The sequence below is a fragment of the Volvox carteri genome (assembly GCF_000143455.1).
Source record: "Volvox carteri f. nagariensis unplaced genomic scaffold VOLCAscaffold_84, whole genome shotgun sequence".
NCBI lineage: Eukaryota > Viridiplantae > Chlorophyta > Chlorophyceae > Chlamydomonadales > Volvocaceae > Volvox > Volvox carteri.
Genome location: NW_003307627.1, coordinates 268,540 through 284,160, shown reverse-complemented (window position 1 = coordinate 284,160; position 15,621 = coordinate 268,540). Strand labels below are relative to the sequence as shown.

The window sequence follows — 15,621 nt, the reverse complement described above, 5'->3', positions numbered from 1 at the left end:
ATGTCGCTCCGTATCCACGGATTCCACTGCGAAATCGTAGCACAAGTTATCCCTAAGCTAGCCGACGGCATCGACCTAATTCTCGGCAGCCGTTGGATGCGAGAGCACAGTGCATTACTAGACTTTGGACAGGGCACCTGCATGGTGACACGCCACGGCCGCTCATATCGGCTGCAGAGCCTAAACAGGCCGCAGTCCGAAGGTGTTGCAGTCATGAACTACGTGACGGCCGTCTTACACGCGGCCACTTCACCTAGCACGAACCTGGTGTCTCTAAAGCAGATTAAAAAACTGCAGAAACAAGGAGTGTCTTGTTATGCTGCCTTCATAACCAGTGACGATATCGCCCAGCTAAACGCTATGGACGCCACAACGGCGACCACGTCCGACCCTACCCTGGTGTCGCCAGATAAACTGGAAAAACTGCTGGAAGAATATAAGGAGGGTTTTGAGCCCTTAACGGGCCTCGGGCCGGATCTCGGCACTGGCCACACAATCGAGCTAGAACCTGGCAAAAAGCCACCATACTCCCCGTCGTACCGACTTTCCCAGTTGGAGCAAACGGAGTTGAAAAAGCAGCTCGCGGACTTACTGGCCAAAGGCTTCATCGAGGAATCAAAATCGCCCTTCGGTGCGCCCGTACTCTTCGCACAAAAGAAGGACGGCTCACTGCGCATGTGCCTCGACTTCCGCGCCCTCAACAAAATCACCGTAAAAAACCGGTATCCACTTCCAAACATCACCGACCTCCTCAACAAACTTCAGGGCGCGAGCATATTCTCGTCCCTCGACCTACAAAGCGGCTATCATCAAATCCACATCATGGAGGAGGACATCCCCAAAACCAGCTTCATAACACCCTTCGGGACGTTCCAGTACAAAGTACTGTGCTTCAGGTTGACGAACGCACCGGCGACCTTCCAAAAGGTCATGAACACCGTGCTTAAAAAACACATCGATGCTGGTTACTGTGTTGTTTACCTGGACGATATCCTCATCTTCAGCAAAGATCCATCAAGTCACCTCGAACACATGCGCACGGTCCTCAAATCCCTCAAAGGGGCGTGTTTCCACGCAAAACGTGAGAAGTGCGAGCTGAACAAGCCCGAAGTAAACTTCCTAGGCCACATCGTCGGCCGTGAGGGACTCAAGGTGGATCCCCGCAAGATCGAGGCCGTTAAGAACTATCCCGTTCCAAAAGACATGACGGTGCTGCACGGTTTCCTAGGCCTTGCGAACTACTTCCGCAAGTTCATCCAGGGGTACTCGTCGCTAGCGACTCCACTTACAGCCCTCACCGGCAGCAAAAGGCTGACCGAATGGACGAACACACACCAACAGGCCTTCGATGGCATTAAAAACGCCCTCGCCAACACCCTGGTGCTACACCTTCCTGATTTCGCCAAACCATTCGAAGTTGTAACCGACGCTAGCATCTACGGCACAGGCGGCGTGCTGCTGCAGGACGGACATCCCATTGCATACACCAGCAAAAAGTTCACGCCAGCCGAAATCAACTACACTACCACAGAGCAAGAGCTCCTGGGTACGATTAACACCCTACAAGAGTGGCGACCGTACCTGGAAACCGCACAAGACACCTTCACGCTGGTCACCGACCACCATCCGAACATTTGGTTTGAAACAAAAAAGGACCTGTCACGACGCCAAGCGTGGTGGCAAGAGTTTCTGTGCCGCTTCCACTACACGTGGCAGTACCGGCCGGGGCGCAAGAACGTTGCCGACCCCCTTTCCCGCATCCATACACCCCCACCGTGGTCGCAGCCTTGAGGCACATAGGCATGCCTACCGACGGGTCCCCAACGGAACCTACCCTGGCAGACCGCCTAAGGGCGGTAATGCCGGACAAACCGGACGTCAACTGGGGCACTGCCTCGTTCACCGACGGCATGTGGTTTAAGGGCAAGAAAATTATCGTGCCCAATGACCCGCAACTGCGAAAAGACATCCTACACGCCTACCACGATGCACCGCTTGCCGGACATCGTGGCGTGGTGAAGACACTGCACACAGTTGCTAAACGCATCTGGTGGCCTGGCATGTACAGTGCCGTCGAGCTACGTACACGAATGCCCGCAGTGCCAACGCAACAAACCCGATAATCAAAAGCCAGCAGGCAAACTACAACCCCTGCCCACCCCAATGGGCCCATGGCAGGTGGTCTCCTGCGACTTTATCACCAGCCTACCGCAGACCCCTTCCAGCAACACAGCCATTTGTGTTTTCGTAGACAAGTTCTCGAAGATGGTCTCACTGATGCCCACAACGGACCAACTCACCACCATCGGCTTCACAAAGATGCTGGTAAACCACATCATCTGCAAACATGGTCGAATCACCACGCTCCTCACGGATCATGACCCACGGTTCACGGCACAAGCCATGCGCAACACAGCCAAACAACTGGGCGTAAAACCAGCTCATGTCCTCGTCATTCCACCCGCAAACGGATGGTCAAACCGAGCACGCGAACCGCGTGCTGCAGGAGGTCCTGCATAACTACGTGGGTCGGTCCCGACCTAACGGACTGGGAAGACTCGCTGCCAAAGGCAGAATTCGCCATCAACAACAGCAAGAACGAGTCCACCGGACAAACACCGTTCTACATCGTCTATGGACGCACCATGTCCCTACCACACAATCGCGACTTGCCACTGCAGCAGTCCAAATATCCGGCGGCAGATGAACTCGCCGACAGCCTCACCCAACGGGTTACAATTGCCACTAAGTGCCTCGACGCCGCAAAGCAGCGCCAAGCCAAATACGCGGACAAAGCTCGCCGTGAAGCCCAGTTTGAGGTTGGACAGCAAGTCCTGCTGAGCACCAAGAACTTCACGTTCCGGGCACCAAACATGAAAGGCCTTGGCAAATTCATGCCACGCTACATCGGCCCCTTCCCCATCACTGCCAAGGTGGGCGAAGCCGCGGTTCGACTACAGCTCCCAGCACACTTGCGCACGCATGACGTATTCCACGTCTCTAAACTCAAAGCCTACAAGGCTGGCAGCAACGCGCCACCCCCACCTGCGATTCCCGCAGCTGAGGGCGAACCCTTGTGGTACGTGGACGAGATACACGCCCAACGGCAGTCTCGCAGCAGGCGCCGCATCACCACGGAGTACCTCGTCAGGTGGCACAAACTGGGCCCCGAGTACGACTCCTGGGAGTCTGCAAAGGACTGCAACCAAGGATGCCCAGAGGCAATCCGCGCTTACCATGGGAAACTGTACGCAAAAGGCGTACCTCTACCCTAAACATCCACCTCACTCAAGGCGCCCCGAGGATGGGTTCGCATTCACGAGGGGGGGAATGTAACGCCGCTAAGGCGGCCCTCAGCTCACCGGGCCAACGGTTATCGTACCAACGGTACATCCAAGAACTATTCATAATCTTTCCAATACCAAACGGTATTTATCAATACCACCTTTATCGTTGGATAATTCTTATTGTAACTGCTTCGCCAACTGCCGAGCTTTGTTACATGGCGCACCCCCGCACGGGTGCATGGCGCACCCCCGCGCGGACTCCCGGAGACGGTGCGAAGCCTCCCTGGAGTCCGCCAACGGAATCGCCCAGCACGACGCTTCTCGCTGCAACAGTAATTTCAATCAATAGCTTTACATTCGCTGATCAGGAACAGCGGTTCTGCTTGATCATGGCGGTTCTGCTTGATCATTCTTTGCAATTTTAAAAGCTCCATAGATCGCAGGCAAACAGATTGATTGAATAAATAATTTTATCTGAACTCAGGTCGCAGGTCGGGAAAGCCTCGCGCTGGGCGATTCCGTAAGCGGACTCCAGGGAGGCTTCGCACCGTCTTCGGGAGTCCGCGCGGGGGTGCATGGCTTTTCATGCTTCCAATGTCATGGATTGGTCGGCGTCGAGACAAGTGGGCTCCTGAAGGAAGTCAATACAACACGTTGAATTTGTAGGAAATGCGGCGCGGCAAAATCCTTCCATACGGTCGCGTGTCCAGCCCCTGCCTCGCGCTCTCCCCACTCACTTCCCAGTGCCCCCTCGAAACGCCATGCCAACACTCTTCACCCGGCCCTGCGCTGTGATCCAGGAGCTGAGCTATAGTAGGACTTAAGGACACATGATGCTTATCCGAGGTTTCCTAGGAGTTCCTCTACAGGTGTTAGGATAGTGCCCACATGGCAGGCGGCTCTGCCACAGGGAAGCTCATTCCTTTGTCTTTCCCGCCACCCCATCCCCCTGCCCCTGCCGAGGGGCCACCTGACCCAGGAGGGCCAGACTGCGCTCCACCTTGCCGCTGCCAAGGGGTTCGACGTGGTGGTCAGGGAGCTGCTGGCGCGACGTGCCAAAACAACACTGCAGGACAAGGTGGGTGCGCGCGCGCGTGTGTGTGTATCTGTGGGGGGCCCCCGTGGGCGGGCGGGTGGCTAGGAGGAGGGGGCAGTTCCAGGCGGGCCAAACTCTCCCCAACAGCATCCACGACCCCACAACCCCCCCGTTCGCAACGCACACCAAGCAATCGTTGTCCAGAAGAACAACAACAGGCAGGCGGCTGGCAGAAGTTAAGGCCTGGCTTCTGCTCCCGTCGCGTCCCGGCGCGTCCGGGTTCAAATCCGCCTGCTGACCTCTCGGGGTGTTTGAGAGGTGAAGAAATGGGAGGTGGCCCCCCATCTTGTGGACGGTGTAGGACGTGATAAAGTCAACTCGCGAGCTGACCAGGAACTAAGTTGACGCGCCGTTGATCCGCTAGATTTGGTTGGATGCTGGTGGTGAGTTGCCAAACTCAAACAGTACACTCTGAAGTCGGATGGGGTGAATGGCTTAGGGTGCCCCTCTAGCAGGGGAGAGCAGGGAATTGCCTCGGGAAGGAGGCCACTGGTGAAGCTTAACCACCCTGTAACAACATCAACAACAACACCGCCCACCCCCTCAACCCCTCACCTACCCCCTCACCCCCAGGCTGGTCGCACCCCTCTTCATCTCGCAGCAGCTGCCGGCCAGGTGGCGACCACCCTGGAACTGCTGGGCCGATGTAACCGGGATCCCCCGGAGACCAGGTCCTTGCTGCTGAGTCTGCGGGACTGCGAGGGCCACTGCCCCCTGCTGGCGGCGGTGTGTGCCGGCAAGGAGGGGACCTGCGGGGTATTGCTGCGGGGGATGGAGACCAACAGACTGCGGCTGTGCGTGGATGCGGTGAGGAGGGGAGAGAGGGAGGGAAGGGGGGAAATCAAGGAATGCAAGGAATGCAAGGAAACCAGAAGGAATGAACTGCTGCCGGAAGGTGTCCAAAGTCCACGGCGGGGGAAAGGGGTGGGGATTGGGGGGCCAGTTAGCCGCAAGCTCGTTTGAATGATGTATCCATTCATGCGTCGGACAGACAGACAGACAGACAGGCGGTTGTCTCCCCCGGTCCACCTGCAGGTCTATCTCACAGCTACCAGTCCTCTCCACCATCACCGCTTACCAACGCCTGATGAATTCATGCGTACAGATGTTTGCTTGTATGCATGTATGAATGTGTGGTTTTGCAGTCCGGCCGTGGCCCCTTGACATTGGCGGTTCTACGGCGGCACGTGCACCTGCTGCCGCTGCTGGCGGCTGCAGCCGGTGGGCCCGACACGGAACGAGATCCCGCCACAGGGGGGACACCCCTGCACACCGCTGCCCGCCTGGGCCTGGTGGCCGCCGTGGAGGTGCTGCTATGTCAGGGCGCCAGCAGGACCACTCGGGATAACACGGGACGTACGGCAACTGAGGTCACGCTGGCGGCGGGGCAACACGCAGCGTATTGAGTCTTGCGAGAGGCACAAACCCCCGCACACCCCCACATTGCCACGGCGACGATGATCATGACTGCCACCGCTGCGACCTGCCATTCGTTGCTGCTGCAGCCAGCAGCGGCGGGGGCGGCGGCTGCGGTGACTGCCCCTGGCGGCCCGGACGCGTCCTCTCCAGGGTTGTCGTACACCACCGTGAGGGCAGGGACGGTGGCGGCGGGTAGAGGGGGGGGTCCCAGGGGGGGCCGCCTGCAGCAGCTGCTACCCGATGGGGAGCCCCGGCCGGTGGCCTACCCTCGTATGCCTGAGGGCGCCGGTGTATACTTTTAATAATACTTTAATACTATAATGTACACGGCAGTTTGTACAGGGTGCTGTACTGCTGGTGTAGCAAGCTACATTTCCCTTAGAATATTTTAACGATTACTTTTAACAATAACTGTTAATTTGTAAACGATTTGACTCAAGTTTCGTACATGTTCCGAGTTTCGTCACATGTCGCGAACTGGGCAGCTGTTCTTAAGCGAATCTAACGGGCTGGGGCCCCGGGCCCCACCAACATTATCCTAGTACGGCAAAGTCCGTAGTAGAGATTATCCGGCAGGTAGGCCGAGATATAAGCTACCCGGGCGGGGTGTTCTGGCCAGACACTGACGTATCACATTACTAGGTGTTCGGAGTTCAAGACTCTGCTGCCGCCGTCTCTAACCGTTACGTACACATCTTATGTACGCTAGTGCTTGCCGCTTGGTTGGACTTCTTCCTACATCGGCGAGGACTAATAACTCCACGCTTCCGCTCTGTCAGTCCTCCCGTCAGGTGAGCGACTGCTACATTGGTATCGAGCGTCAAGTTCGATCCTCCTTGACGCGATGCGCTACAATAAGGCCGCGCAAAGGCGTTTGACTAAATTCCTTAAGCTTCAAAAATCGTATGAAAGGTATCGCGAAGCATCCCTTCAGGAATAGGACCCTGCTGCGCCCGAGGCTACTAATTCCGACGACGAAGATGAACGCCCTTTGGCTATTCCCAATAAGGAACATCATATTAATAATATTCCTGTTAATTGTCCACAGATGGACGTTGATTCTCCGGCGGAATCGCCCTCGGATGCCGCGCAGCGCGCCTCGCCTTCGCGAAAATCAAGTCCCCGCTCTTCAAGCGGAATTATCTTCCTTTAAGGGAGAGGTTCACGGCATTCTCGCCGAATACGGCTAGCGCTTGGGCGAAATAACCTCCGCCCTGAAGGATGTCCAAGCGCAGCTTCGGGATTTGTCACCTACATCGCCGCCTCCGAGTACGTCGGACACTAGGCGTAAGACGATAATTATTGATGGCATCTGCGAGACGCTGGACAGCAATCTGGCCGCGTTTCTTGACGTGGATATGCTGCAGAATTGCGCTTTCCAGGCGCTTCTGCAGCGCCACCTTAATCCCGAAGTCCGTTTGGATGAGGTCAAGCAGCTCTGGAGCGAGGGCATCGCCAAGCAAGCCGGTGGTCCTTCCGGCTCGGCGGCCCCCCCTTCTAAGTCTGCCCGTCCCTCAGAGGTAAATAATGTTGAGTTCCGGCCAGAACACTAACGGCTGTACGACAGATAAGATGGGATGTTTGGTATAAAGGAGATGATGTTCTGACTGAAAGCTTGTTCTGTGATACCTGTAACGGTTAAGGTTGGCTTTACCTACACAGTTCCACTCGCCTATATCTTAACAGGTTATGAGCCCCGCGCCGCCGCGGCAAGCGAGCGAGCATTTTGCTTAAGTACTGTGTCCGAACTTGCTGGCTTAGCAACTCTCTGGCTTAGAGATAGGACGAGTATGGGGAAGGACAATGATGTAGAGCGTTTAGATAGCTACGCCAACTATTTTCGCTGGCGGACGGCCATGAAGTACTGTTTGGCCGGCAAGGACTTGTGGGACGAGGCAGAAGACCTGCCAAGCGCCGTCGCCGACAAGTCCATGAAGGCAAAATCGCAGCTGGTGAAATACACGGTGCCCCGTTTTCACAGGCGTGGGATGCGATCCGCGCCGAATGCGTCTCTGAGATCGGAGCGAACATCTTGTTCATAAAGCAGAAATTTAGCAACCTGAAGCAACGGACAGGCCAGTCCGTTGTTGATTACTTCGAGGAAGCAGAAGATCTGCGTGAGCAAATGGTTGCAGTGGGCTCGAAGATCGATGAATGCCAATTCACCCTGGCCATCTTGGGTGGTTTGCATAAGAAATTCCAAATGCAGCAGATGCTTTTTGCTGCCAAGCCGCCGAGCGACATGAAGCTTTCGGAAATCAAGGCCGCTCTACTCCTGGTGGAGCGGATGCAAGGTGACAACAACGCAGAGTGGGCCCAGGCCGAGGCCCTGGCGTTTAGCAACCGGAGCAGTGGGGTAGGCCACCGTGGCTTCGGTGGCGACTACCGTAGTGGAGCTGGTAAAGGCCAGGGAAATGTCAACATCGGGGCGAGTACCAGCTCTGGCGGGCCTGATGTTTCCATCAACCCCTACGCAACCCATAAGTGCCATAAATGTGGCGTTCTTGGGCATATCAAGTCTCAGTGCCCGCTCGTCACAAGGGGCAACAACAAGGGCAACAACCGACGCAGCAAGCAGCTGGTAATGGCCCTAACCACCTCCACCACCTCCGAAGCCACGGAAATCCAGGCAACAGCTGAGAAGTCGCTCGCCAAGCTGGCTTGGAAAATGGACTCGGCAGCGGCCGTCCATGTTACGGACGACCGGTCGGACTTCAGCGAGTACGTACCGCTCACGGATGGCATAGTCCTAGAAGGTGTGGCGGGTGCGATTTGCAAGATGGTTGGAGTGGGTACCGTCCTGCTAGAAGCAGAGGGAGAGAATGGCAAGATTAAGATTACCCTAAAGAATGTGTATCATGCGCCGGGATTAGGTCACAAGCTGATTTCGGTAGGCGAACTAGGTCTGAAGGGTTACCACGTGGATTTTCGTGGGCCGGTTGCTGTGGTTAGGCAGCCGAAACGTCTTGTCAGCCGATTCCCGGTTCACCCTAAAATGCTTTCTCCGTGGATGAGGAAGTACACAAGCCTGGAGTGGGAGTACGGGGAGCAAATCCCGTGTGTGCGAGTAGGCACCCATTACTACCTAAAGGCGACCCGGTTGGGCCAGGGGGAGTGCATTCAAACCCTGGCGGTCTTGTCCGAATCTGCGGGACTTTGGCATCGTCGGTTCGGACACATAGGGTACGGTAATCTAGAGAAGCTTGTATCTGATGAAATGGTCACTGGTATGGGCCTGAGCGCGGCTGAAATCCGGGAGAAGGTGAAGGAGAAGAGTATCTGTGAGCCGTGTGTGAAGGCCAAGCATACCCGCACGTCTTTTCCTCCGTCTGGGAATGCAGCAAACCGTGTTTTGCAGCGAGTGCATATGGATGTGTGTGAGATGCCTGTTCCGTCTATGGGCGGGTCAAGGTATGTCGCCACGTTTCTGGATGAGCATTCGAGTTTTGCAGTGGTGCGCTGTGTAGGGACAAAGGGAGAAGTTCCGGAAGCGGCCCAGGAAGTATTGCAGCTGTTAGAGACCCAATCGGGCAAGAAGCTCCTAGCAGTTCAGTCGGATCGTGGTGGGGAGTATTTGAATAAGGCTCTAGGACAGTACCTTAAGGGTAAGGGGGTCCAGCATGACACGTCCGTGCCGTACACTCCTGAGCAAAATGGCCGTGCTGAGAGGCTGAACCGCACACTCCTGGAGAAGACCCGCGCGATGTTGCAAGACTCAGGATTGCCGCATGAATTATGGGCCGAAGCTATTACCACTGCATGTGCCCTGCATAATTGTTCGCCTGTGTCGGGCAAGCAGATAACACCCTTTGAAGGTTTCCACCGTGTGAAGCCAGATGTCTCTGATTTGCGCGTGTTTGGGTGTACTGCGTGGGTGCATGTCGAGAGGAGGCACCGCAATAAGCTCGATGCAACGAGCCAGAAGGGTGTCTTGGTGGGCTACGAGCGCAACTGCAAAGGATACCGGATTTTATTAGACGGGTCTAAGTGTATCGTAGTGAGCAGGAGCGTGCTTTTTGAGGAGACGCCAACGTCCCACACGCTGCCTGCGGATGATAGCGAAAGCAGCGGCAGCGGAAGCGATACTGATGATGAGGACGATGTGGCTAGCAGTAGTTGCAAGACTGCAGCCCCTCCCCGGCAAGGGGAGCAGTTTAGTCCGAGTGAGGCCGTAGAGGATAGTCAGGGGAACGCGGCGATTGGAGATTCAGCTGAGTTGAATGAGGGGGAGCCTATGGTAGTTGGCGCAGCACCTGAGGCACCTGAGGAGGAACCTACGGCTACCGGCAGTGCAGCCGATTCCGCCAAAGGGAAGCCTAAGACTACCAGCGGGACCACTAAGGGGAAACCTAAAGCTGTCAGTAAGGCAGCTGAGGGGGAGGATAAGGCTGGTGCAGCTGCCTCTACACAACACCGTTATCCCCAATGTGACCGTCATCCACCCCAACGACTCAACCTTGCTGTTAATGTATCGGACGTCAACATCCCGAGCACCTACGAAGAGGCGATGGCCTCTCCGGAACGGGACAAATGGCAGGAGGCGATGGCTGAAGAAATCGGATCTATCCACGCATTAGACACGTGGGAGCTGAAGGTACCGCCGCCTGGGGTGAAACCGATTCCGGTGAAGTGGGTGTATGACGTGAAGCGGGGTGTAGACGGACAAGTGGAACGATACAAAGCCCGGTTGGTAGCTAAGGGCTATAAGCAGAAGGAAGGTGTTGATTTCAACGAGGTATTCGCGCCTGGTAGCAATCAGGTGACGTTGCGTACATTCCTGGCGAAGGCCGCGGCTGAAGGATTTGAGGTTCACCACCTAGACGTGCGCACTGCGTTCCTCAACGGGACGCTGGAGGAGGTGATTTATTGTGACCAACCGCCTGGTTTTGAAACAGGTGGCGCAGGTATGAAGTGTCTGTTGCGGAAAGCGTTGTATGGTTTACACCAGGCAGGCAGAGCTTGGCACCAGAAGCTGCGGGAAACGCTCGAGGCTATTGGTTTCAAGGTTTCTGATGCGGATCCCAGCTTCTTTACGCTGGAAGAACAGTCATTTGTTGTGTGGCTATACGCTCACGTTGACGACTTGCTAGCAACAAAAGCGAGGAAGTAGCCCGTATAAAGCAAGAGTTGAAGGCTGAATTTGACCTCCGTGATTTGGGGGAGGTGTCGTTCTTTTTGGGTATGGAAATCAGTCGGAGCAAGGAGCTAGGCGAGGTCAAAATATCGCAGCAGCGATATACGGCCGAATTGTTGGCCAAGTTCGGGATGGAGGATGCAGTACCTAAGTCGGTTCCTATGACGCCAAGTCTAGTTCTGAACCGTACAAGTGATATCGATCAGGTATTGTTGGATGCAACGCGCTACCGAGAGTTGATTGGTGGTTTGATGTATCTGGCAGTGTGCACGCGTCCTGATATCGCGCATGCTGTGTTTAAGTTGGCGCGGTATATGTCTGAGCCGGCGAAGGCTCACTGGGAGGCTGCTAAGGATATCCTGAGATATCTGAAAGGGACTGCGAGTTTCGGTTTATGTTTTGCCAGGGACAGCAAGGCAATTGAGGGTTATGCCGATGCGGACTGGGCAGTGGACCGAGACAACCGCCGTTCGACAACTGGATATGCCTTTATCCTTGGCGGTGGAGCCGTCAGCTGGAAGAGTCGGTTGCAACCGACTGTAGCAGCATCGACTGTGGAGGCCGAGTATATGGCGGCGTCCTTAGCTACTCGTGAAGCGCTCTGGCTGAGGAAACTTCTGCCCGAGTTTGGGTGTGAGATCGACGTGATGCGTATCTGGGGTGACAACCAGGGAGCATTAAGTCTGATAAAGAATCCGATTGTTTCGGAACGCGCGAAGCACATCGATGTGATCCATCACTTTGTGCGTGAGAGGGTATCTATGGGGCAGGTGAAGTTTGAGTACTGTCCCACTACCAGCATGGTAGCGGATATCCTCACGAAGCCGTTACCGGAAGGGAAGTTCGTGCAGTTTCGAGAAGGGCTGGGTGTTCGTTGAGTTGGATTCGCCCGAGTGTTCTGTCCGAGGGGGAGTGTTGAGTTCCGGCCAGAACACTAACGGCTGTACGACAGATAAGATGGGATGTTTGGTATAAAGGAGATGATGTTCTGACTGAAAGCTTGTTCTGTGATACCTGTAACGGTTAAGGTTGGCTTTACCTACACAGTTCCACTCGCCTATATCTTAAAGAGGGGGGTCCTTGTGAAGCAGCTGGCCGCGTTTTCAAAGCCCGTATGGTGTTGGATTGATAGGTGCCCAAGTACGTTTGCGCGGAATAGATTGTGGCCAGGCTGGAGAGGAAAGCAGTGCAGTGGCAAATTGGAATGTGAGATTAGCGTTGAAGCAGTATAGTGGCCGGTGTTTACAGGTCGTTTAGCGCACGGCGCAATGTACATGCAGTCATGTCGTCGCGCGCGCGTATGCAACAACACTGAAGAAGAAGAACAGCAGCACAGCAACAGCGCGCGCACAGGACACGTCGCTTCGGTCCTTTGCTATGAAGTAGGAACAAAGAAGCCGGCCTAGGAGTCAAGTTCATTGTCGCGCGTGGATGGCCATGCCAGAACAGGCAACATGATGGGTGCTCTCGCACACTACCAACTTGCCCCCTACCAACTTGCTTCCGAGCACGCGAGGAGCGGACATAGACAGGAGCTGTCGTTAGTCGGGACGCTTACGCAATAGACCATCCCAAGCCGTTCAAGCCGTTCAGCTATGTCGACGGGCGGCTTGGCTTCGGTGCCGGCGGAAGAGGTGGACGGCTGGCTTGTCGAAGGCGTGCCATAAGCGCTCAAGTTGACGGGCGCAAGGGTTTGCGGTGTTACTTGTGACTGGCGTGCCATTTTCGGAGCCATCTTGTGCGAGTTTGCAACAGTAGAAGAAGTGTCTGCGAAGTGACAGGCTGGCTGGTTGCCGTCCGCAAAAGGGTCTTTGGTCTTTGAGCCAAAAAAAGGAAGCAGAAGAATGTGTGAAAAAGAAGGCGACACAGGCTGGCATTTATACAAGTTGCGGCATCGTACAAACGGGATGCGTAAAAGAGGCGGGCTGAATCTGAAGGGCGTCGAAGCTATGTCTGTTCGTCTTCGCATGGCGAGCATGGGCGACGGGGGGTCCTTGTGAAGCAGCTGCCCGCGTTTCTAAAGCCCGTATGGTGTTGGATAGGAAGGTGCCCAAGCACGTTTGCGAGGAAGGGAATGTGGCCAGGCTGGAGAGGAAAGTGCAGTGGCATATTGTGATGTGAGATTAGTCGAAGCTGGTTACAGGGCGTTTGGCGCACGGCGCAATGTACATGCAGTCATGTCGTCGCGCGCGTATACAAGAACAACAGCAACAACAACAAGAACAAGAACAGCACCATAGCAACAGCGCGTGTACAGTACACGTTGCGTCGGTCCTTTGCTATGATGTGGGAACGAAGAATAAGGCCTAGATTCAAGTTTCCTGTCGCGCGTGGATGGCCATGCCAGAACAGGCAACATGATGGGTGAACTCGCACGCTACCAACTTGCACCCGAGCACGCGACGAGCGGACATAGAAAGGAGCGCAGCGGGCCCCCCCCTTTCCCCCAACGCTCACGCAATAGACCATCCCAAGCGCTGCTGTCCGTATGGGCAGCAGCAGCCGTTTTCACACGAGTTAAGGTCGGACATGTATGCACCGTGAATGAAACCTTAAGTGCGATCGTGCCCAAATACAACAGCACTGCTCAACGTCCAGAAGGCTAGCGCTGAAATCGTCGGACCCTATCCGTCAAGCGTCAAGTGTCCAGTTGCTGTGTGGGCTATGCGAGCGCCCTTGCTGCCCATTGCTCGCTTGCGCCAGCTGCCGTCCCCTCTGCCCGCTTTCCAGCTGCCCGGCCATGTGGCCACAGGGTCCGTATCTGTCACTCCCCGCCCCTGCATGCCTCCACTTCCGCCCCGCCATCCCGCCAACCTCACATCCACCCTCCCGCCCTCCATGCCCGTGCAGCGTTCTTGTACAACGTGACGGCGGAGATACACGAGGGCGACATGCCTGACAAAACGCCATTGCAAGGTTCTGAACGACTTTCGCGATTTTTATCTTTACCTAATTGTGCGTTTGTTATAATTATTTTCGTAAGAGTGTAACTTGACTTTAGTCGGAACAAGGTGCTGTATGCGCTGCGCTACAGAAAGCAGGCGTTTCACGAGCCCAGTCTTGCAAGCTACGACGTAGGCTTTCGGTGCTTTCAGTTACTGCAAAGCATCCAGGCAATAGTCCAGCATGCATGCCGCGTGCGGCTATGGCCAACATGCCCACTTGCGCAACGCGCTGGCGCACGTGGTCCTCATCCGCCAAGAAAATTTATATACACTTGTACAGGCGCATTTTGTGAATCGCACGCGCGCATCTGCGCGGCAAAATTCGCTCCTGGCTTTTTTGGGACGATGTACGAACACTTTATTCGCGAAGTACGACCGGACACATTTGTGCGAGGGGCTGCTTATTAGCTCCTGCTACGAGTCTATTGCCATTGCCATTTCTGTTACAGATATTGGCTGTGCTCTTACGGCCTGATCGATGAAAAGGCCGCACCGAACCAAAAGGAAAAGAAATAATGTAGTAGAGCGAAAAGGGCGGGCGACGCGGCCTCCAGGGTGGGAGGGCGGGGCGCGTGCTGAACAACAAAAACAAGATACAGAAAACCTGCAACACGCGCTATTTATGCAAAAGACGATCCTGAGGACACGGATCGCCGGCCTCAAGTCGTACCACTTAAAACGGCCGTAAGGCCCTACGCCTTAGCTAACCCGGCTCAAGCTTCGCATAGCCCGCATTAGCTCCTGCTACGAGTCTATTGCCAAAAGGAAAGACACCCCCTCTCAGCGGTTAAAGTACTGACCCATCACCGGCGCGACACGCCGGGCCGCGAGAGGGCCAAAGAAGGCGACCGCACGAGGGCAGCCACGGACCCCCAAATCGAGGTAGTTCTCCCGCAACGCCGACGAGCCTGCGGCCCAGCCACCAAATGCTTCGATGATATCCAGTGGCACTCCCGCCGCACGGGCGGCCGAGGCACCACCCCGCCGCAAACTATAAAGGGTGTGGACGGAACGAAGGCCCTCCAGGCCACACTGCGCCAAAACACGATCGAACCAACGCTCGGCCCCNTGAGTCGTCTGGCGCTCCGGCCATAAACGCGCAGGGTCCCGGGACAGCTTCTGCAGGAGGGCAACCCGGAGAAACGGGAGGCCCCCCAGCGGGAACTGCAACACCGGGGCCAACTCAGGGGCTGTAATACGGCCTTTCCAGTGCAAAGGCTTGTACTGAAACACAGGCTCCTCATCAACAACCGAAACCCGCGCCCAGACGACAGACAGCAAGGAGTCGGGACGCAAAAATAGACAGAAGCCAAGGACGACGAACAAAAGAGGGACAAACAAATCCGACGCAACCGGGACGGACGGGAGCCGGTCGTATAGCCTCCAGGCGTCCGAAGCACTGAAGGCGAGGACAAGGGACGAGGTAGGGGCCAGTGAGACCTGCAGCCGCTCCCAGCCCTTACGGAACGCCGACAACAGCACATTATCCCCATCACACGGCTTAGCCAGCCCTAACAAATCGTGCACTGTATTAACCGCGCTGAAGTAGGGCTGCGCGGTGCGAGCCCGAACAGAACCACGGGCAGCCAGGTACTGTGCCCACAACAACCCGGTATACCGGGACGCCGGCAAGAACTCAAGGTCTTCACTGACGCAGAAACGCACGAATGCCGCGAAATGAGACGCATACGATTGCCAAGTCTTGGAGCCTACTCGAGACACAATGACGGCCGCAATCTG

At 55.8% G+C, this 15,621-nt stretch overlaps 2 protein-coding genes across 2 annotated transcripts in view; one reads left to right on the top strand and one right to left on the bottom strand.

Annotated features, from left to right (window-relative positions):
- VOLCADRAFT_99250 (uncharacterized protein) lies at positions 1-6,104 on the top strand (the record flags this gene model as incomplete). The annotated part of the gene is made up of 5 exons (XM_002958018.1): positions 1-533; positions 4,251-4,365; positions 4,957-5,190; positions 5,529-5,690; positions 5,889-6,104. 5 exons carry the CDS (start codon positions 1-3, stop codon positions 6,102-6,104), a joined length of 1,260 nt encoding a protein of 419 aa, XP_002958064.1.
- Positions 6,105-14,309: 8,205 nt separating this feature from the next.
- VOLCADRAFT_107941 (uncharacterized protein) overlaps positions 14,310-15,621 on the bottom strand; it is a 3,733-nt gene continuing 2,421 nt past the window's right edge. Inside the window, exon 2 of the mRNA XM_002957991.1 lies at positions 14,310-15,432. Coding sequence (XP_002958037.1) covers positions 14,662-15,432 — 771 coding nt within the window. The 3' untranslated portion in view covers positions 14,310-14,661. The remainder of the gene's footprint in view (positions 15,433-15,621) is intronic.